This window comes from Ananas comosus, linkage group 12, assembly GCF_001540865.1.
Source record: "Ananas comosus cultivar F153 linkage group 12, ASM154086v1, whole genome shotgun sequence".
Taxonomy (NCBI): domain Eukaryota; kingdom Viridiplantae; phylum Streptophyta; class Magnoliopsida; order Poales; family Bromeliaceae; genus Ananas; species Ananas comosus.
The window spans coordinates 5,529,844-5,554,358 of record NC_033632.1 but is presented as its reverse complement, the minus strand read 5'-3'; the positions used below and the strand labels follow the sequence as shown (position 1 = coordinate 5,554,358).

The 24,515-nt window shown below is 34.6% G+C and overlaps 2 protein-coding genes across 3 annotated transcripts; both read right to left on the bottom strand.

Annotated features, from left to right (window-relative positions):
* LOC109718415 (cyclin-T1-2-like) lies at positions 1,967-11,186 on the bottom strand. 2 transcript variants are annotated; one of them, XM_020244654.1, is made up of 8 exons: positions 10,921-11,186; positions 10,647-10,694; positions 9,186-9,466; positions 8,345-8,426; positions 4,323-4,457; positions 3,762-3,937; positions 3,287-3,438; positions 1,967-2,688 (listed from the first exon to the last, which is right to left on the bottom strand). In XM_020244654.1, exons 3-8 carry the CDS (start codon positions 9,374-9,376, stop codon positions 2,255-2,257), a joined length of 1,170 nt encoding a protein of 389 aa, XP_020100243.1. In that variant the 5' UTR covers positions 9,377-9,466; positions 10,647-10,694; positions 10,921-11,186; the 3' UTR covers positions 1,967-2,254. The 2 variants fall into 2 exon arrangements, with proteins under 2 accessions (XP_020100243.1, XP_020100242.1); XM_020244653.1 differs by lacking the exon at positions 10,647-10,694.
* On the bottom strand, positions 22,251-23,506 carry LOC109718900. Its single transcript, XM_020245373.1, has 2 exons — positions 22,843-23,506; positions 22,251-22,775 (listed from the first exon to the last, which is right to left on the bottom strand). Exons 1-2 carry the CDS (start codon positions 22,900-22,902, stop codon positions 22,290-22,292), a joined length of 546 nt encoding a protein of 181 aa, XP_020100962.1. The 5' UTR covers positions 22,903-23,506; the 3' UTR covers positions 22,251-22,289.

Sequence of the window (24,515 nt, the reverse complement as noted above, 5' to 3'; positions counted from 1 at the left end):
GAACCAAGCGGAATACGGAGCCAAACGTGAGCAGGGTCTGGAAAAAAGCGGGGTTTTTAGTTCAATAGTCCTCTTCTAAAATTTTATTTTAAAAATAAATCTGTTAATATTTTATTTGTAGATATAGTCTCATAAAAGCGGTGAATGATTTACCGCTTTTAAAAACGGTGAACCATTCACCGCTTTCTTTCTTTTTCTTTAATTCTACGATGGTAAAAGCGATGAATGATTCACAGCTTTTATTATTTTTTTACTGCTAAATAGAAGTTATGAATGCGGTGAATGATTCACCGCATTTAAAGGTCTATTTTTATAATTATTTTTTTAAAAAAATTATTTTTATAATTATAAAAATGGATAGAATTATTTATAAAAAATATTCTTTTCCAGCCCTACGCAAACCGCGTTGTTTTGAAGCCAGACGTGTATTTGACTCCAACGAATTGGTCAAAGGAACACGTGGCACAGCGGCATAGGCCAACAATATTAATGGATAACGAAATATGCCTTTTCGCGTGAGCTTCACACATTATTTCGTAAATGAAGAAAAAGGTCAACTTTGGTTTCGCATATTTTAGATTTGTCATTTTATGGTTTGACAAAGGCTTAATTATATCACATACTAATATTATTATATTCTATAAATTTTTGTATTTTCTATACTGATAGAATTTTTTTTTTTTTAAGACACTACTATTTATTTTTTACTATAAAGATAATAAATTTATAATTTTAGATGAAAACTAGTAGCTCGATTAAAAACACTAATTAAAGATAGCAGAGCATATAACTAACATGCTTTGGTAAGAAAAAATAAGAAACTATATGAAACTAGCAACAAAAATTATTGAAATCAACTTGACAGAAGATTTCAATAAATCGATCTTTACCCGGAAACAATAGATTTTGTTGAGAACGGATGAGAGATCTATTAACTTAATCTCTCATCTGTTGAGATAAGTTAGGATTTATTAGTTTGAATATTTGTTGCAACTACTTGAGTTGTTATACTTGTCGTTCATATAAACTCATGTATATGAATGAATAGTTAAGTCTTTTTTTGCTTCTTTCCTATCAAACTTCTATTTTATGTTTTTTTCCAATTTTTACATGGTATGAGAGCTGAGGTTTGAGGTTCCATGCTCTTTTACTTCCTCATCTCTTCTTCAATTCCCTTTGTGTAATCTACTACAATGGAGCACAAATACTTCCTCCAATGCTAAGGTATATGATGATATCACAAGCCTTTTTTATCTTCATCACTCTGATAATCTAGGAACCCCTTTGGTATCTCAACCACTTAGTGGCGAGAATTATGCAACGTAGAGCCAGACAATGTTAATGGCCTTGAGTGCTAAAAATAAATCTAGCTTCATTGACGGATCAATTGCGAAGCCACCATGCAGTGAACCAACTTATGAAGCATGGATATGATACAACAATATGATTTCTTCATGGATTCTCAACTCCTAATCAAAGGATGCTTTCTCAACTTTGGTTCAATCTACACAGAGAATTCCTTACACAATTTAGCTCCAGAAGAGGATTTTGTGCTAGGAACACATGCTTCATTTCTTGTGCATAAATGGAAACAAATTATGAATAGAGTAAAAACGTATGGAGAAACTTTTGGCTTGGAGACCAGATTGCAAAAGCTTGGGTAAATTTGGGAACGGAAGAACAAAGGGAAGGATTTGGCACCAAATTACAATTCGTCGTAAACAAAGAGTCTACAGGTGCACTTTACACCTATTTATAACTGTAAGATCATAAGGTATGAAATTTACATAACAATTGTCACTTTCGACGTAAGAAGAACCAAACCACAAGCAATTAATTACGAACCCACAAATTTGTGAAAATAAAAATAAGCACAAGTGATGAACATACACTGTAACAATAGAGAGAGACATGCCTGCGCCTTCTGATTGCTACATTGGTTCCGAAATTTTTACGAAAACTTTAATGGAAATAGAAGGAGCAGAGGGCTTAATAATTTCATTGAAATGGCCCAAAATGTTACAATGATGTAAATTCCTGAGATTAAATGCACCACTTACGACAAATATTTTACAAATTATCAGTTTGGTGGGAAAGAATATGAACCTAAATAGCTATGTGCCAAGAAAATTGCCGTGGCCTCCTTTATGACATTACACGCCTAAATTAGAGTGGAAGGAAGAAAAAAGAAAACTCGTATAGATTCCAATGCTCTGTTCTATAGCTACAGTATGGATTTGAGTTGTTCTCTCTTTCATAGCTGCTTTCGCTTCTTCCTAGGAGATTCAGCTCCAAGAATAATGCCGCCTTCAATTTCTCTCTCTATCCACGCATCTTCTTCTTCATTACAGTCGACAGAAGTAACGGCTTTCCCATAAACTTCTCTCTGCCTTTTCCTCTTCTTCATCAGCTCCTTAATTCTGCAAACGTCGACTTGATTGAGCCCTTTTTCCACCTCAGCATTACTTGTCGAGCATTCAAAATCTCTTTGTGAACCACCCTCTTCTCCGTTTAAATCGTGGCTAGGACTGCTGGTGGAGAAGCCTGGTGCACTGAGAACCGAATCGGGGCTGCTAGAAATCTGCTGCTTTTCCACCGCCGGAGCTTCCACAATTGGCTTCTCAAGATGCGGGGTAGCCACTGATCTTTGCTTGGAAGCATATAGCTCCATCATTTCCCGGATTGCAGCTGCATAAATAGAAAAAATTCTGTTAGTCTCGATTTACCATTATGACATTCGCATTCATGAACTACTCTAAAATTGCAGGAAAAACAATTTTTTATTTCAACATCTTTCAATCAAAAAGTTAGACGATTCGCGAGTCCAAGTGAGACATCATGTTTGTATATACAAGCTAGTTCAAATTGCAAAATGATATCAAGCAAGAAATTACCTTCAACAATTTTTTGGGTTAATCAGTCCATTACATAAGTTCGCTCTCGATATCAATTAGAACCTCAGAGCACTGATTTCAGCAATTTAGTCCAGAAGTTTGAGTTAATCAGCCAATTCCTTATGTTTGATTTCGATATCAATTCGAACCTCAGAGCAATTATTTCCACAACTTAGTCCCAACGTTTAGTTCCTGGTAATGAACTCTAAAGATGATGTGAATGTGGCAACTAGACTCATGAAAGAGTTTAAAGTGTCACGCCAAACAAACTTTTGGGACTAGATCGTAAAAATTGAAACTCTTTAAGGACATTAATTGAAAATCAGTCAAACTTCAAGGAGTGAAGTTGCAATCAACCCAATTTTGTAGTCCAAAAAATTGCAAAAAGTCACCTTCTAGCTGCCGAGGGTTGACATCAAACTCATTCCACCATGCATACCCCCTTCCTGAAGGGAGTTTGACATTATGAAACTTAGCAGCAAGGAAGAGTGACCCTGCCGCTATATAATGGGGCTTATATTGCAGGCACAGTGTACTCCGGAGCCTAAAATACACAAAGCATCATAAAGTTAGGTCAAGGGATATAAAACAGAAGGGACTTTTTACAAGGAAGAAAACAAAAAGAAACAACCAATCTTGCAGTTTAAAATAAGGAACTTATTTTTTTCGCTTTGGGAATTTAGTCCACTCCCATATTCAGGACCAAATTCCCCCCCTACACTGCATGATTTGATCGTAATTGGGCATCATTCTACTATAGTGAAGGTTAATTAGTCCTAAAGTTAAAAGACAGGCTAAATTTGCTAGAAAAGAAAAGGAATGGTCAGTAAAAAATATAAAAGCACAAAATTAAAATTTAAAATATACCAATCATTCACAAAATTCCACGCTACTTGTCGAACATCCTTGCGAGTAATCCTGAGTTTATTTAAAGCATCAAGAAGCGGCTTGTATGGATGCTGCACGTTGAAATCGAACCGTACAGTGGATAGTAGTAATCTCTCCCCGATCAAGATCAAGGCCTTCTGCTTCTCAAAAACATCCTGCCATGGAACGAGATGTTCAGGGACTAAAATCTATATGTGAGAAGTTTCAAAGACTCGGTTGCAGTTGCGTGAAAGTACGAAGATCCGTTTAACTATAGGCCGTTAGGAAAAGACCCCTCAAAACTTTTTCTGTTTTAATTAAAACATAAATGTTTGTTTGTTTTGATCTGAGTCTTTCCTTGAAATGAATTGTGGATTCCATTATATAACATTTGGCTGAAGGAACTGCAGGTTTTGTTAGAGCTAGAATCTAGCAGCTGACAAAGCTGTTATCTCAAATAAAATATTACAGAAGTTTAAAGCTGTAACCCAAAATGTAAATTGACCAGATCACTGTACAGTATTACCTTGAATGATACGAGAAATGAAAAGTTTCTAGTACCTTTTGAGAAATTCTTCGAGCAGCAGTAGAATCTCGTCTATACATAGTTTCATAGGCCACCCTCACAACAGAGTCCAATGCACAGGGGGTGTCTTCAACCTTGGCCGCAAGAAATATGCATACTGTTGCAATGGTCTGAAGACAACCAAAAACAGGGGTATTAATATAGGAAATAATGAATTATATTGAGAAATAAACATTGAATAAAAATAGGAAAAGTAATTTCTAAGAGATATAACTGTAACAATTAATTTCAATCCATAAGATCTTTAAAAGAAGCACAATCCGGATTGAAATGTCAAGTACACAGTTCAAAATTACAAGCAGATAAGTAATGCAGATACAATCCAATAGATATCACTGCATTCACGTTGGCACCCCTGAAATATTAAGAACTCCAATTTACCCCATTAATCTATAAGCAAACTAATAAATATCGCTGAGGGAACTGTGACGGAAGGAGGTAAAGTGATATCGGTTTCAATATTACAGGGTGGCAAAGTGGAAATAGCAACATTTCTAGGAGCCTTTCTTATAAATTAACTGAAAAGCAAATAATGATATAGGTTTCAATACTTACAGAAAAGCGTTATTTACAAAGATGGATCCTTCGGTTTCGTTTAGTTCGCTTAAAATAAATCTCAAATCCCAGTTGTGTCACAGCCCTCTATAGATTCTCCAAGCAAAAATGCTGAAAACTTGAATTCGGCAAAATGAAGTATGTAGTTTTTGTTTTCCTGATATATGCCAAAACCTCTCATAGCCTAGAAAACCCTTGACTGACCCAAAATTCGTATATAGTCAGCTATAAAGGGTCAATATCTGACAGGAGAAAAAGAGAAAAGGTAAACTTTTAGGGGGAAAAAAAAATCTAATTCTACAGTTAGTATTGCAAAATTACAGCCAAATTGCAGAAAAAAGACGTGACTGTAGAGTAATTTAATTCACTACTAAAATATTTACGTATGATATAAGTAAATAAAGGATTGGACTAGCAATCATTCAGCAGAGCAAAATAAAAAATAAAATGCCTGATATATACGTAACAACAAAAGTTGTATTAAGATGCCACTCAAAAGAATGAAAGACACAATTTCTTTTAAGCTATTTGAGCAATGATTTTTATTCTAGCCAATCCAGTAGAACTTAGAGATGCACTATCTACATATCATGCCTTGGAATTTCCTTTTATAAGCATGTAAAAGTATTATTATAACCCAGTGGTTAACTCTTCATTTTACCCTTTTCAATTCTTCATGCAAAGAAACACATGAATCGCCACCTCCTTGTAAAGACATCTTTCCAAATGCACATTTCACATGGCAGACACCTAATGAATGCAGCATCTTTGCCAAAAAAAATATCTCCACCAATCTCAACTTCGGCGGCCTCTAGATTATAGAGTTTGTAGGCTTTTGATCACTAAGCCTACCTGATAGATGTGCATTCTTGTGTAGAACATCTAACTAAACTTTTCTTTCTTATATATTTCAGAACAGTGAATTCACTCAAATACACTCAGATTGTTTTGATGCTCAGATCATATCTGCTTCGCACTCATTGTGACACCATATGCCTCCACACTCATGGTCTGAACTTCCATTAAGCAAACCACAAATGATTCTGATTCTGATGGGCTTTACTTGTTTAGCATAACTTTTTCCATGCCTAAAGTGTTTCTATTATCTTGTTCTGCAACTCCGTTTGTTGTTGAGTCAAATTGTTGCCAAATGCCGCTTTCGCTGTAAAACAATCTAGAGCACTTGTGCTGTAACCTGCACCTCTGCACTATCTCAAATTCTACAAATGTAACTCTCCCCCATTGTGCTGACAGCTTAAACTTTTTGGATATAGAAAAGATTGCCGAATTTTTACAAACGAAATATACATATATCTATCTAATGTTAGTATCTATTAATGCGATAAAATACTAGTAACCTAAAGCTAATTCGTGAGAATGAGTACAGATATCTAGCGGAGTAGAAGAATGTTAAGGTCAGCCGTGTATTACCATTCGTCAAAGGTTGTTGAGTTTGCTTTCCAACTATGCACTCTTCACGTACTAGTTATGGGTGATTGCTCAACAATAGTCAATTAACCATTCTTTAAGAAAATAGTGTCAAGGCTTCATAAGTTCAAGTGTTCTTGACACAAATGACACAACCTTGACAACGCCTTCACATATGCTCAAAAGCATTTCTCAATCTTTCAGCCCCCCCATGTTGATAGAAATATTTTGATTCTTTGACATTTGCACCTTTGAAACCACCCTCTCTCAAACTTCAAGGCTACTGTTGAATCATGTGGATCATATTGCCATTTTCAAGCAGTTGCCTGATGCGCATGTTGCTCTTCAATTCTGAGACAAAATACACATCACAGTTATTGTTCTGTTCTGTTGTTCTTCAATGGATCATGACTTTTTTCTCTTCCCTTCAGAAGAATTTTGGATGAGCCACAAACTTGATGTTCCCCTGCAAGCTCCATTTCACCAAATTAAAGCAGGGAGGCAGAAAGAAACCATATATCATCTGAATTCTCTGTATATTTCTTGTCACATGAGTAGATGAGTTGACTTTCTTCCATGCTGCCATTTGTATGGATATTCTTCTATCCAATCTCCTTTCAACATTTCCAACTATAATGCCATATAGCAATTATAGCAAAGGATGTCATGCTTGGAAAGGACATGCGAGGATCCTCCATGATGCCTTTCCATTTACTAAGGGATTTCCTCATCCTCCATTTTACCTCCTATGTTGTCTCTTGTTTTGGCAACGGCTGCCTTTATTGTCGTGTTATCTCCTTTGTCACCATTGCTTAATCTTCGGCTTCTTATCACTTCACTCATGAAGTTTTCACTTTGACTCCAAGGCTTGCTCAAGAATAACTTACACCATACCCTATGACTTTGCGTATGAACCTAGGTGGATTTTGCCAGTAGGCCACAGAAGGACCTAATGCCCTTCCGCTCTTGGCCCTTTTAAGGCAATTACAATCAGTTCAAATATCTGTGAGCAAGGATGTACTCTACAACTCAAGAATTGCCAAGTTGTTCTTTTCTTCTCCTTATTTAGTTGACAATGACAAATATACAAGCATACACTCAGCAAACATTTGTACTTCCCATATGCATTGTTTTAAAATCGCGTTTTAAAGGAGAATCTGCTTCACAAGTTCATCTCCATGAAAAGAGTGGCAAGCATGTCTCATGCCTCCTTGTTAATACTTGCTTCAGTTATTTTTTAGAACTTGGATTCCTCCACAGCTCATAAAAAGTGATTTGAATTTTATGCACCAATTCTTTTAGTTGTTTTCCAAGTTCCAACCACTCTGGAATTTATCGTTGAAAAAATGTTTAGTTGCTCTAAAAGTCTCCTTCCAGACCTTGGCTTTGATGCCAAGTATCAGAGATGGGTTTTATCTCTCTCAAGAAATAGTAATGAAACAAAAGTGCTCAAATGGGACAAAACACAATAAAATTTCGAGAAAAAAATCAAAATAATTAAGAATTCCCAATATTTGACTTTTTTTTCCATAACTTTACCTCTGCTGGGCACATAAAACACTCGAGTTTTGATTGATTAGCACATGTAAAATACACAAACACAAACCAAACATACCCCATTCTCTCTATACCTTCTACAGACAAGATGAGATGCAAATAATAGCATTCTATTCAATCATGAATGAACACCTGTAGGTCCTACGTAAAATGTTTTCTAGTTCCTTTTGTGCCTATAACTATGGAATGACCATACCAAGGGAGACCAACAAGTGAAAGCATCTTTACAATACATCCACAGTTCAATGAATTTCTTTTAAGAATTTAAACTAGAAACATGACCAGCATCAACCATGTAATAAAGCTAAATGAATGTAAGAAACTATGATAACTTAGTATTTTGGCCACGACAGCAAAACCAAAGATCAAATTCAAACCTTTGATCAATTTAATTATGAGGATTTTGTATAAGAATTGCAGGAGAATAACATAAAAATGAACGTATGATGCTACACACCTGCCACTCATTTTTTGCGTGAGACTGATGGAGATAGAAGCGATGACAAAACATTATTGCCGTTGCAATCGAAATCTGAGGTCTGCAAGGTAAATTGAACAATTAGCATTCTCGTACAAAAAGAAAAAAGAAGACATGCTCGCTTCCCATAAGACATCATCGACATAATGATAAAGTATGCTTACGAATAGCTCTTAAAAGCAATCCATTCAATATCCAGCCAATACAGGATAGCTCATAAAGATGAAGAAAAATGCATATATTGGAAAATTGATTATCTGAATAAAGCTGATAGACAAAGTATAAATTTATTAATGTAAAAAACGGTCACTGAGCAGATGAAAACAAAGAATAATGTACAACTTTATTTTCCCAAAAAAAAAAAGAAGAGGAACCAAGCCTATAAGCACGAAAAGTGGCGTTCAATCTACTGAGAAGAGGACAACTGGATGGTTGCATAGCAGAAACCAGAAAGATGAATAGGTTACCCCAATGTGGGGAAAAAGGAACTCATTTCTTGCCAACGTATATACTAGAAAAAAGTAAATACAGATCACTGGAATATGCATTACTTCCCAATTTTTTTCTGAAAGTTCTAAAACCTCTCAAAGATAGTAATATCAAAGCAAATCTAAGCACCAAGATATTACCACTGCCATTTAGACTGTTAACTTCACATATTGCTCCTTAAAGAACATCAGATAGAATTGAAGAAAATGTTATCTACATCCCCTGGTATATACAAGAAGTCATGAATAAAACAGAAAATTCCTCCCAGAAGAAACAACATAACTTGCCCCATTGCATGTTAAAAGTGAATCAATGATGAGGAAGCACATACAATTTAAGTCTCCTGCCAACATCCCCAATAAATGAACAGTACAGCATCCGAAGCTCTGATTCCTTCCTTCGATCAATGCCGTCTTTTCTTGAAGGAGAGTTGTTCTCAATCTCTTGTCTGCTGAAATACCATGATCTCATTCGCTCGTTATATAACTCATCTACAGTTGCACAATCTTCATCCATGGCCATCCGCTCCGAAAGAAGATAGCCTAAAAGCTCTCCTTCCTCTTACAATCTGAAGCTTCACTTCTTGGTTACAAGCAGTATGGTTTAACACTCCTACAAACCAGAAATATTTTTCACTGTAAGAGTGATGAAAATAATTAAAAGAACTACATAAATGTGAAAAATAAAGTGATTTCTCCAATATGTTATTGCACATAGATTGTTTAAAACCATCTCCAAGAAAACCAATAGATAGATAAAATTCTCTGGATCAGATATCTACAGCAAAAAAAAAAAAACAGTTATTTTTGGCAAGAGAAAAAGAAGAAAAGAAAGGTTCAGACAAATGTGTGCCCTAAATTTTGTATGAAATCAAGACACACAACTTTCAAAGAGACAATTTCTAATATATTCATCTACATATTGATTACAATTTTTGTATGAAATCAAGAACCCACAAATATCAATTAAAATCACTATCAACAAATTAAATAGGTGAAAGAATCTGGATCAGAGATATACAGTAACAAATACAGCTATTTCTGCCAGGGGAAAACGGATGAGACATACAGCATGCCCTCATTTTCATGTGAAATCAAGAAATCACAACCTTCGAAGGAAATGTCCTAAAAGGGGCTCCCCCCTCTCTTGACTTGAAGCTTAACTTCTTCTTACTAATGACAAATGCAATGTTCCAATTTTACAGGTAGCAGCTAGATTCCTAAAATCCAGTAATAAGACTCACATAAGAGTGATAAAAACAAAAAAAAATCCAAAAGGTAACAAGAATTAGGAGGTACATAGACGTCCGCTTAAATAAATTCCACATATTTTATAAAAATCACTAGAAAGAAACCAAGATAGATGCAAGAATCCAAACCAGAGATATACAAAAACCAAAAAAAGCCATCCTTTATGTAAAGAATGCTGAATATGCTAACAAGATAGCCACTTTTCGTACCAAAAGAAAAAGGAACAACATATCAAACAGACGATGCGCCCTAATTTCGTTATATGAAATCAGAAAACCATAACCTTTGTGCGTTGAACTAGATTAGAAAGAAGACGAACGAAATTATTAAGATCTCCATACAATGTAAAAGTGAACAAATTCGGAAAAAATTTATCAAAATCACTATCGAGAAACCAAAATAGATCGAAAGAGAATCTGACTCAGAGATCTACAGTAACAAATAGAAACAATATTTTGTTTAAAAAAGAGAAAACTGTAACAAGAAAGCTACTTTTTTCGCACCAAAACAAAAAGGACAAAGGATCAAACAGGTGATATGACCTAATTTCTTCATAAGAGATCAGGAATCCACAACCTTCATTCGTCCAGCTGAATTAAAAATAAGAAAGATGAAATTATTGGAATCTCCATATCACTAACAAAAAGAGCTTCTTTCTGTTTTTTTCTTTTGCAAGAAGAGCCGCAATTTCTAAGAACACAGCATCAATCCGCAACAAAAGGGAAGAAAACGACGGATCAAAACAGATGATAGCCCTAATTCTTCATACGAGATCAAGAAACCAACGCCCTCGATCTTGAGAAGGAGAAGAGTTACCTGAGGCGAATTCGATCAAGGGAGATCGCACGCCGAGATCGGAGGAGCTCGAAGACGACGAAGAAACGCTAGCGATCCGAAGGGAGATCGCCGGGCTCGAAGGAGGAGGCGAGGGAGATCGAAGAAACCCTAGCGATTGAGGGAGAGCGCCAAGATCGGAGGAGCGAGACGGAGAAGACGAAACCCTAATTTTGAGCTCGGAGATATTCTTTCGCACTTTCGTTCTCTCTCACCCTTTCCTTGTGAGAGGAGAGCGACGAGACCACGCTATTAGATAACGACGACTAACTCCGAATATTATTAATTATTAAACTAATTATTCGGCAAAAATGTACAAAAATCCTTCAACTATATAATATCGTGAATTGACCCTCCAACTTAATTTTTTTTGGATTGACCCTTCTTAACTTTGACTTGAGACCATTTTTATAAAAAACAAAATAAATCTAAATAAAAAACTGAAACCCAAAATCATGTTGAACACAATCAAAATATGAAAATTTAAAATTTGAAATGGGATCAAATAAAAGACCAAAATTATGTATCCGAAACTAAAAAATTGAATCCGACTAGTAATATACTAAATATTAAATTAAATTATTTATATATATACATATTAATATTGAAATTATAAATGTTCAACATATATTTTTGGAGTGAGACGTTCTCAACTTCTAATTTTCTAATAAAACGATAACTTTAGTCAAAAAATTTAAGAAATTTTATCAAATTGATTAATGATTCAATAAATTTAATAAACTTAATCACTTTTAAAAAATAAAACTAGATCAACTTACAGTTAATAGCCAATAAAATTAGTAAATTTAATAAATTTTTAACTTAACAAAGTACAAAATTTCAAATAAAAGAAAAGAAAGAAGAAGTTGAGCGGTACCGTTGGGAAGAAAAAAAAGTTGAGGGCCCTCTTTCAGAAAGCAATATAGTTGAGGGGGTCCCATACATTTTCACCTTCAATTAATTGTTTGGCTCGCAAATGACGTGGTAGACCAGGTCCAGTAGATCTATGCCACGTATATTTTGATCAAAATTTAGACGCGCCCTCGTGAATCACGTGTTCACTTCGCTCGCGTGCCGCGAAAGCGTCAAACATCCCAACAACTACCGCGGAAAGTAAATATCTACTCGATTACTTGCACCATTCGTCTCTTTGATCTTTCTTTTTTTCTTTTTTCTTTTTTTTTTACTTTGGTAATTAATTATTTTTTTTTAATTATTGCTTGGTTTAATTCATCCAAATTCTCAATTTTTATAGGTCACATTACGTCAACTCCAACAAAATTTCTACCTACTCGTTGGATCACTCGAGCTATTAGAAAAAAAAAAAAAAAAAAAAAAAAAAAAAAAAAAAAAAAAAAAACTAATTTACTTAAAGCTTCCTTCAGTACCTACACAAATTAAAATATGTGAGAAAAAAACACGTGATCTATTCTGATATTATTTGTTGAATTGTTTGCGTTAATCACCAAGAACGAATATATACATAGACCCAAAGTGGTGATGGCCCTCCACAACTTTGCAATATTTACTTAGGTAGTTCTTAAGCTGGTTAATAAAATTTTGACTAATTTTTAAAATATATTGGCCTATTTTATAAAAAGTCTTTGGTGCTAAAATTGAATTCTTTTTTTGTCTCTTCTTTTTTGTTTTATGGGTGAAAACTATATTAAAAACCTCTTAGTTATAAGGTATTTTGGAATAAGTTCCTCAACTTTAAACATTTTGTTTAATACATTCTTAACTTTTAATTATTTTGAATGAGCTATTTCATTTAACAAATAAATTATTATGTTAAATTTAATATCTCTATTAGCTAATAGTTATTGATTATAATAATTTTATTTACAAAAAAAACTAAAAAATTAGATGGCTGACTGAGTTACTGTTAGTTTTTAGTAAAATTCTTAAGCTATTTGATTGGAATAATGCAAATAAAATAATTGAAAGTTAAAGGCAAATAAAAAAAGAGCTAATATTTTTGTACATTAATTATCTAATCATGTAAATTTTTTCCTTGAAAATTTGATTAGGAAAAATCTTACTTATAAGTTAAAGTGTTTATTAGTATATATTTTGGCCCCTCCTCATAGTTGACTCGCGACTTCATCCATGTGACTACAATTTCAAAAGCTCAAACTATTAGGAAGGAGGTAACCAATTCAACTTAAAGTGAGGCAAACACATAGCATACACAAGGTATGATTGTGATTCGAACAAACTCTACTTCCACCATAAGGTAGGATGATGGTCCCGTTAGGCCGACACTACCTTCTTATATAAGACTACGATTATGGTCCGGTAGCATCCGATTAATCTCTCTGTAGTAATTTTTCTAAATCTTTGGAAGAATTTAATACCACATTCAGCTTAACGCTAAAGCATCGATTGAATGCCCCAAAAAAAGGCAATAGGCATCATATGCAAGATTGAGATGAATTCTAGGCATGAAAGATAATGTTGAGGGTGACGATATTGGGTCTACGTGCTATCATTATATTTGGATATATGAACATCTCATTTAGCTTATCTTTTAAAGTTACTTAAGAAACTTGAAGTGTTTGATAAGTAACTAGAAAGACATATCATATTTAACTTTTAAATCAATTTTTTCAAAAAAAAATAGAGACAATTTTAAACATATCATAAATGTCTCTTCAAAATTCTCAATATCAATATCATCCTCATAAATCCATAAATTATATCATAAATGTCTTTTCCACTACATTTTTATTAGAATTTTATTGGACTCTAAATTATCATGTCACGAGGCCTTTTTGTAAAGTCTTTCATAGTGAAAACAAAGTGCAACAAAAAAAATGTATTTTTTTATATATATTATAAACCTGCTTCAAACGTACACAAACCTGTCACATGGATAGACTCTCTTCTTTGTACAAACAGATGGAGTCTCTCCTATATATGCACTGCGTAGGAGTAAAATTTATAATATTCAACCACACAACCAACCACAACAACAACATATACATAATACAACTACAACAGGGTGAGATAGAGAGAAGTTTGAACTGATATAATATTTTAAAACCAAATCGAAAATCCATTTATCATGAGAAAACCAAAATTGATCAAAATCCAAAACTTCGACGTTTACATCTCACGTTATGAAACCATAACTACATCTTGATATCGGAAAGCAATAATAAAGATTTATGAAGTTATAAAACTTGCGGTTTTCAAGATTAGCCCAAAGTTAGGTGTCACGCCCCGGATTACACGTTTCCTCGGACACACAAACAGACTCGTCGTATACATAAGAATTTTTTCTGTATACGAAGCGATAGCTGTACCTGTAAACAAAATCAAGCTATAACCACAAAGTAAAGAGCTGCTAAACTAAAAATAGCATATATATATATAAAGACTCGAGGGGTTCCTGTACATACAATACAAAAAGTCTACTACACCACTCGCTCCAGCGAGTACCCAGACAACAAGACCATATGTACAAGGAAAGCCCAAAACTACCTCTGGAAGGTACTCCTCTAGTACTGCAGCAAGACTGGAACGAATCTAGCTCACGATTCCCTTTCCACGATCAGAATCGGCGACAGCAGCAGCCGCGGACGAAGCCTCTACAAAAATGGGTCAACAACTGGGTATGAGAACTACTGCAAAAAGGAGTAGTCCTCAGTGGGTACCGTTATCGACCTCAACGGTTTACCCACTAAGTCTACAGAAAAGTGCGTAAAAGATAGTAAGGAAAGCGGAAACCCTACAGTTATATGCCACTATACTATCACTAACCAACACCGGCTATCTGTAGATAGAGCAAAAATACAATCTCTGACCCAAACTCACTAGGGACTGTGAACGCACCCGTCCCGCCTGTCGAAGCTACACCGCACACCACCCCGAGGGCTGCCAGTGGAGAGCAAAGTCCTAACTAGATACTACGACATCAATGCAAAAGCACATAGCAAAACTCCGGAGCGGCACTCGTGGGCGCGACCCAACCGAGTATGCAAGCGTGTCTCTACCGAGCTCAATCAGGCTCTCACAGGCTATAATTCATACAAATGGGTCTAACTGGTCTAACAACCAAAGCTCACGTGCCTTTGGCACAATCTGAGGCAAAACACAAAAATTTGGGTCCACCGCCAACCGCGACGGCAACCGACAATTCAAAACAGTCTACACACTAATGTAAAATAAGCTCAGCATCCCAGCACGAGCGTAAACTCATCCTACACTAATCTGGATATCCACCGCATACAAACAGCGACAATACAAACGAACCACAGCTCCTAAAGCTAAATTTGGTAATTTTCAGAAATGACAGTGTAGGGTTCAATAGTTTTCTCCTACATCAATTCCAAGTCCAATATATAAAATTATAATTCTAGCTTAACTCCAAATTAAGTTTTATATACTCTAATCCATTAATTCGAGTACTAGCACGGAAATACAGTAGTAGCTCCTTTTGGGACTATCGGTAGTTGCTATTCGTTATTATTATCTATGTTATACTTGTTAATACTACTATTTATCCCTTCCATCTGCCGGTGTGTGCAACTTATCTTCGTCGGCTTGTGGTACCCACTGGGAGGGGAAGACTTGTTTACATGTTCTCATCCCCCACCATTTTTTCGGGTAGGTCGGGTGGTGAGGGTCAACACTGTAAGTGAGGATGGCATAGCTAGATCACATTAGCGGTCATTACCCCATTTCTTTTCTTTTTACTTCTTTTAGTAGACTAAACAATCGAATAGTTCAATTAGATAATCATAATATTAATGCATGAATGGTAACCTTGGACTTAAATGAATTTGGATTTTCGATTATGCATGTACTTGGAGTTTTCTGTATCTTCAGCATTTGTGTTTATGGAATCATATTATTTCGTTTTCTACCCTTTGTGATAGTCGGTCTTCAAAAAATTGAATTTTTGTGTGGAAAATAGTTTTCGAAGGGTGTTTGAATGGTTTTCGATTGATAAATACTAAGAGTTTTAAATAGTGAAAGCTTCCGGGTCGGAAGCATTTTTGATAGGATAATTGTTGTATTTTGCATCGTATCATCAAGCGCCTAAGGAGTGCTTAAAGGTAAATATCATTTCTAAGGATGGTTAGCTGTATGAAAATACATCGCATTGATTGTTTGTGGATTCATGAATGTAGGATGTGAGTTATGATCCTGTTGATGTTGTTTGATCGGTACGCTGTACAAATACAAAGAAGACTATCCGTTTGGGCAGAGGGATTTGTATTTGTGGTGGGTCTGTACGTCATGTAGGCCGGGCTGTTTAAAAAAAAAAAATGGCATATTTCTCACAAGCTTTGGTTTCTAAACCGGCTCTGGGGCATGATAGATCTTCGCTGTTTGCATCAGATTGTTCCGAGGGCACGTGAGCTTTGATTCTTCGATCCGTTTGAGCATTTGCAGTGATTACAGCCTATGTTAGCCTGCTTGAGCTCGACAGAGGCACGCTCCTATACTCGGTAGGGGTTGCGCCCCCCAGAGTGCTGCTCCAGAGTCTGGCTTTCTTGCATGCCTTGATATCGCAGCAGTCCCGTTTGGGCATTTTTACTTGGACTGGCCACCCTCGTGGGTAGTGTGTGGTGTAGCTTGGGCATAGGCTGGACTGGCCAATTGGCCCTTGGGATTGGGGTCAGTTGTGACTGTTCGTAGCTAGTGATGCATATTTTTACAGAAAGCATGGCATGGGTAGTGATAGTGTAGTGACATTTTAGCTATAGAGTTTCTTCTAGCTTATCTTACTATTCTTTTTCCTACTAGCTTTATTGTTCGCCTTGTAGACTTAGTGGGTAGGCTATTGGGGTCGGTGACATTACCCACTGAGGACTACTCTATTTTATAGTAATTATCACACCCATTATTGCCATTTTTTCTTGCAAAACCATCGATTATTGCTGCTTCTTCTGATCGAGGTAAGGGAATCGCGAGTTAAATCCCTGTTTACCGCAGTTGTTCGGCTAGAGAAGTACCATTTTGGTGTAAGTTGATGTTTTTAGTCATGTACATACAATTATATTTTATTTTATCTGTTGAGAGTTGTGAAGTGTTATACTTTTGGATTTTTGTTGTACACCTTGGATTACATGTATGTATATTTGACTACTTATTTCTATTTTAGCAGCTCTGTTACACTCTAGAAGTTGTTCTTATATTGTTTACAAGTACTTCTTTTCGCTTCGTGTACACATGGCCACCTGTGTATATGGCGGATCTGTTGGCGAGTCTGGGTAATGTTAGAACTCGGTTCGTGACATTGCTATCTCTTTATATTGTGTTTTGTAAACTTAGCTGATGCCAAATGCAAATGGGCTAAGTGAAGCTCAAATTGGAGTCGTTTACTTCACAAGGCAGTAGCTAATTGAGCGCACTCCTATTGAGCCAATTTTCTAGTGGAACAAAGTCTTATGCTGAATAACACGTCCACTTGATAGCGATGTTGTATTAATGTTTTTATTAGGATGAAAGAGTATAAGAATGTGAGTAGAGTTGGAACTGGGAGGGCTCGGGTTGTAGCTACTCTACACAGAAGAGAAGTCAGTTGTAATCTTTTCTTATTTAATGAATTCTATTTTACCCACATATTTTTTATTTTGGTTTTTCTCTCATTTGTGATTGTATCAGATGTTGCTGAAGAGACGGGTTTATAGTAAAAACCCGATTCGATGCTTCTGTTGCGGAATCCCAACAATTAGTACCGGATCCACAGCAGTCAGTATCGGAGCGGATTGTGAATTTTCAAAATCCAGTACTGGGGCGAGTATCGGATTCCCAAGATTTGGTATCAGAGCTTAAGGTTACCGATCTGCAGAAGAGATCGACGGAGATGGCCACAAAAATTCGAAATCGAGAAGTTCGATGGCAAGAACAATTTCGGATTATGGCAGATTAAAGTACGGGCGATCCTCATACAAAAAGAGTTGGACGAGATATTGAACGGGAAGAAGGCAAAGCCGGTGGAGGCCACGAATGCGGTATGGATGAAGATTGAGCGGAAGGCGCTGAGTACACTTCATCTATTATTAGCAGATGAGGTTCTTTACAATGTAGCTCGCGAGACGACACCGACAAAATTGTGGAATAAATTGGAAGATCTGTACATGACCAAATCCCTGACGAACAGGTTATATCTGATGCAGCGACTATTTACGCTGCGGATGTAGGAAACGGTGAGCTACATGATTATCTGAACGAGTTCAACAAGGTGGTGGCCAATTGACCAGTATTGGAGTCAATCTGGATGACGAGGATAAGGGGCTAATTTTATTATCTTCGCTACCGACAACATATGAGCTTCCGATGACCACGTTATTTTACGGCAAGGATACCATAAGCGTGGAGGCGGTCACGGCGGCGCTTCTCTCGAACGAGATATGGATGATGACTTCGGAGTCCAGCATGCAGAGCCGGCATACTGCTTTGGTGGTAAGAGCGAAGAAAAAGGCGACAATATCGGCTATCGGAGATCGACAGAAGAAGCCGCTATCTGAAGTGGAGTGCTTTTACTGTCACAGGAAAGGGCATATCAAGCGCAATTGTCGAAAACTTCAGGATGATATGAAAGAGTTAAAGCGACAGAAGGAGAAAACTATCGTGAATCAGGATGAGATGGTATCAGCGACGGCGCAGGCGACAGAGTCAGAGACGATCGATTCTGATGTGCTATATGCGGCGTCCGGAGGTACAAAAATTTCGGATGATGCGTGGGTGCTCGATTCGGTGTGTTTCTTTCATGTCTGCCCGGAGAAAGACTTTTGCCACCTATAAAGCAATCAAGGGAGGAAAAGCTTTGATGGGGAACTGGACGGTGTGCAAAGTTTTGGGAGTCGGCACGGTAAAGATCCGAATGCATGATAGGGTCGTGAGGATGCTGACATGTGTATGACATGTTCCTAGTTTGAAGCGAAATTTGATCTTGTTAGGGGCGTTGGACTCGAAGGGTTGTAATTTTTCAGCTTCAGATGGAGCTATGAGAGTCCGAAAGCGAGATTGGGTCATATGCAAGGCGAACAAGCGCGAGAACTTATACGTTATGAACGGGAGCACAGTTAAAACGAGAGCGAAGACGGTTTTGGTTCCAAAAGTTCGTGGAGGTGCAGTTGCTCGAGGCAGAGAGGCCGATGTGACAATATCCAGTGGAGACAAGCTCAAGATGGAGCTTGCATGGTGAGCTCGATGCAGCGATTGAAGACTATCCAACCACGGTGGAGAATGTTAGGATTTGGTTAGATTTGTAGTTGAATCCTAATTGGATTAGAATTAATATTTAAATCTATTGGAGATAAATTAAGATTTAGATATTAATTAGAGTATGAATCTAACTAGATTAGGATAAATATTTAAATCTATTGGAGATAAACTAAGTATAGATTTTAAATATTTATTGGAGTAGGAATCCTGAATATATTAGGATTCAGGTACGTTTTGATGTAAACTTTATAAATATCTTCATTGGTGGAGAGTTTAAGGTATAGTACGGCCAAGTTGAGATTCCGAGGAAGGTACAGTGAGGTGTCTTGAAGCCATTGGTGGACCGTACCAAAGAGAAACTTGGCCATGAGTTGCACGTACCTAGTGCACGTGAGAGAGAAAAAGAAAGAGTTGTCTTCTTTGTGGGTTTATAGAGATAAGAGAAAGGTAAGAGAGATTCAAAAAGAGGTCTCAAGTTGTAGTTACTCTACGTAGAAGAGGAGTCAGGTATAATCTTCTCTTATTTAATGAATCTTATTTTATCCGCATATTTTTTGTTTTGATTTTTTTCTCTTTTGTGATTATATCAGCTTCTACTGAAGAGACGGGTTTATGGTAAAAAGTCGATTCGATACTTCCGTTGCGGAATCCCAACAATCGATACTTGATCCACAGGAATCAGTATCGGAGCGGGTTGCGGATTCTCAAAATCCGGTACCGGGGCGAGTACCAGATTCCCAACATATATTGGTTGGGGTATAAAGGGTGGGATAAGGGTTTATCCCACCCCTTATACCCAAACAAAAAAAAAATATGGGGTGGGATTGCTATCTCCCACCCCAATTTAATTTTTTAATTTAAATTAAATTTTGAATTTTAAATTTTAAATTTTAAAAATTTATAATTTGTAATTTTAAAATTAATATTTATAATTTTAAATTTTAAATTTTAAATTATTATTTTTAAATTTTTTAAATTTAAAATTTGATATTTTATTTTTTTTAATTTAGATTTGATCTTAAATTTAAAATTTGAAATTAAAAATGTAGAACTTTAAATTTTCGAATTTGAGATTTTTAAATTCAAATTTTAATTTTATATTTTTGAAATTTAAGAGTTATATATTTAAATTTAAAATTTTAAATATAAAATTTAAAAATTTAATTCAAATATAATAAAGAGGGCAATATTATTATTTTATATTTATAACCACCCATTATCTTTCTTTTTCCACTTACTCCAACAAAACTATTTTGCTTATACCTGGACTAAAACTCAATACTTAACAAATACAAAATTACTTTATACCCACCTTATACTCATCTTATACCTATTCCTGGAACAACTAGTTTTTATTTATACCCGAACCAAACAAAGCCATGAGGATTTGTTTTTAATTATCGATAACTATGAGGCTTCGAGATTGAGTTGGACATAGATGATCGATGTTTTAAAGATAAACTAATGATGTGATCAAACTTTAGTCTTGAACATACAGAAATAGATATTTTGTTATAATTTAATGCAATAATAATATATATGAGCAACATGACATATGCATAAAGTGGGCCTCAACAAAGTTCAATGGGTGTTGAGCATTGGGCTTGGGCCGTGCCGTACCTTAATTTTTCAGAAAAATTGGGTAAAAGTTCGGCCGGAAACTCAATATTTTTTGGAGGCCTAGATGTGAGAGAAGGGCAAATGTTGACAAACTTAAATTTTTTTTTTTACAATTAATCTTGGGTCCAATTTATAAATTATATTTTAATTTAAATTTCAAAATTTTAATAATTTCTCATAATAAAATATATTTAGTTCTAATTTAAAACTTTCAAAATTATATTTCTATTTTTTTTTAAAAAAGTTACCCCTCCGTTCCAACCCTATATGTGAGAAAACGGTCAATTATCTGTTCCAAGAGAGAACAAATATTATTGATAAACTTATAAAAAAATCTTTTACAATTAATCTTGGGTCCAATTTATAAATTCAACTTTAAATTAAATTTCAAGTTTTTAATAATTTCTCCTAATATAAATATATTTAGTTCTAATTTAAAACTTTTAAAATTATATTTAAAGTTTTTTAATATATAAGAATTCTAAACATATTTTTTAAAAAATTCACTGATTTACCAAAAAAAAATTTAAAAATCCTTTTCTTTTTAAATCCACCTTTTCCACTTCTTCCTTTCTTTGTCCCCTTTTATTCTTCCGCTCTATTCTATACCCTATTCTATGCCACCTCCTAAACCCTTTTAGGGGCACCAGAACCTTCCTTCCATACCTTTCTTGGCAAAACTTGCTAGTGCTAAAAAACATGAAAAGCATGACAATAAATATATTTATTGGCACATTAGCTATTGGCCTTTATATTTTTTTATTAAAACTAGTTAAAATGATGAAATTTAATGGGATCATTAACATTAATAAACTAGATAAAGTTTTAAATTTAAATCAACAAAGTCACTTAAATCAAAAACAGAAAAAAACCAATTAAGACTTCCCCAAGTATAGGACATTTTGAAATCTCCCCCTTTATGTTGACATTAACTTGCATTATTCATAACCTGCTAAGTTATATTAGATACCTTTAAGCATTTTAGAATTTTAATTCTGAACTGGTGTTATTCTTTTAATTCAAATTGATGTGATAAATTGGAACTACAAATATCTCAAAAACTCTTGGTGGAAATGTATGAAGACCCTTTCACCGACATGCCTTTTAGAAATGTCAACATGGACTTTAATTTTTTTTTTTTTTTTTGGATTTGGATTTTTTTTTTATTTTTGAAATCAGTTGACAGTAGTAAAAAAAAAAAAGGAACTTTATCAATCAAGCTGATTGATGATTTTATTAACTTTATTACAACCTAATCCTACAATTTTTTAAGATTGGATGACTATACTATGAGAATTTTTTTAAGAGAAATATAGCATTTTTTATTTTATTTTTTTTACAAAAATAAATTTATCTAGAAATATAAAATTTACTCCAGTGTCGAAGCTATAAATTTGAAAAGTACACACAAAAAAAAAAAAGAAAAAGAAGTGAACTCACTGCATCATAAGACTAATTATGCAAATGGCTTGGCACAGAGAATCAAAATAAAAAATATCATAGCCTTTTAAGATGCTTAATAACAAGTACAGATGATAATGTACTATCTAAGACCCCCTAGTAATAACATAAATCATTACACCAACTAGTTCAACATTAATGACAGTAAAAGTTAGAAATCCAATAAAAACTAAAGTAGGTGGAAAATACACAGTGCTCGTAACCCGTAGAACCAACCAAATAGAAACAAGTACGAGGGTGATGGAAAGACCGAGGCATAGTATGGCTACTATCATATGCCCACAAATTAAAACTCTCCATCCTCTACTACGTACCAACTTTAATTGTACGTGATCTAGTAAGAGAATGGACTTTACTGTTGCGGCAATAATACTACACATAACAATGGCATACAGAGAAGCAGCTTGAACGCTGTGCAACATATCGTATGGCTTCGAATCGTCGTCGTTGGGCTGGCGCAGCGTCGGTAATCTTTCCATAGAGAAGGAAAATGCAAAATATGACGCACCGAAGTAAAACGCACTCAACGTTAAAATACTATCAGCAACTCTCTTAAAATAAGATATTATAACCTGCAATAAGCAAATAAATAATAAATAAATAAATATTTATCATATTAAAAAAAGAAAAGTTTCTCACCTTCTCCTGCACTGTCAGTGGAGCAACGGCCGGAGGAGGCGCAACACACAGGGCGGACATCGATCCTAAGGATGGACATTTAAAATATCATAAAATTTTTAAACTGTTTACGAATTATTTTTTTTAAAATCTACGACGATGGAGATTAGCGGATGATCATTCTCAATAATCTTTAGAATGAACAATCTAAAATATTGAGCAAAGTAATTTATTTTACCGATTAGTAATGAGCCTCTGTATCGGTTTCTACTGTGCTGGCTATGAGGGCATTCCTCTCACCCTAAGGTTTGTAAATGGTCTAACTTTTTCTTTTTCTTCCTCTTCCCCAACTATTGGACAGACGGTGTATTAATTTGTTTGCACCTAAGAAAGCATATCTCATATGCCACACCTCCTAAATCTATTTTGGGCACGAAAATGACGCCTAACAGAATCAAAGGCTATTGATGACACGCCAAAAAGGGTTAAGCTAAAAATTTATAAATTCAAAACCTATTACACACAGCACTTTGATTCCTAATCTCTTTTCTATATGCCTGTGCCTAGCTGTGTCAAATCCAAATATACAACGCTCAATGTTGTTAATCACACATACAAGTTATACAAGTAACACAAATTTGAATGATTGGAACCTAACCGTAATAAAATATAAAAGTTAAGAATCTAATAACGAAAAATATATTCGGGACCAAACGTTACAGCTTGTAAAGATTAGGGACCAATTAATAAAGCAATTAACCTTTTTAATTAACCTTTCTATCAAAAAAAAAAAATGAACGAATGAACAGGCTGTTCCGAAATAGCGCCCTCTACTTTAATTTTTCAGATTTTTGCTCCTTTCACTTTTACTTTTTTTAAATACAATTAATTAATTTTGCAAAATCAAAATTAAATTGAAAATTTAGATCTAAATTTTACATGTAAGATCCAAAATATATTATTTAACAAATTGCAAATTTTTAAAATTTAAAATTTAAAACTGCAAATTTTAAATTTAAAAATTGGAAATTTAAAATCTTAAATTGACTATTTGAAGCTGAAATTTAATTAAAAAATTCAAATATAAAATTTTAAATTAAAAAATAAAATTTACCTTTATAAATATAAATATAAATTTAAAGTTTAAAATAAAAATTTAAAATATTTATATTTTAAATTTTAACAAAAAATTTTAAATTTTAAATTTTAAAATTTAAAATTTGCAGTGTAAATGTAAAATTTAAAATTTAAATTAAAATACTAAATATTAAACTGCAAATTGAAATTATTCGAATCTATGATTTGTGCATAAATTTATAAATTCAGAATCAGATTTTAAGAAATAAATTTTTGTTGTTTCTTATTTTGGTCCTTTAAAATAAAAAATCTAATTCTAAGAACCAGATTTTGCCAATCATTCTATTGAAAAAAAAATATATATCAATTTTGGCCCTAATCACTTTTGGAAATCTTAGGCCCAACATCCCTAAGTCTACAACTAAGACTAATTGTAATCTTTATAATCCACGTCAATGGCGTTAGAGTTCATCCAATCTTTTAAAAAATTTCTAGTAATAAGAAAACAAAAAAATCACAAGATCTGTAGAAGCAAGTTGATCTTCGAATGACAAAATTTGTAGGATTAGGTTGTAATAAAGCATTTCTCATAGAATAGTCAGCCCTTAAAAAAAAAA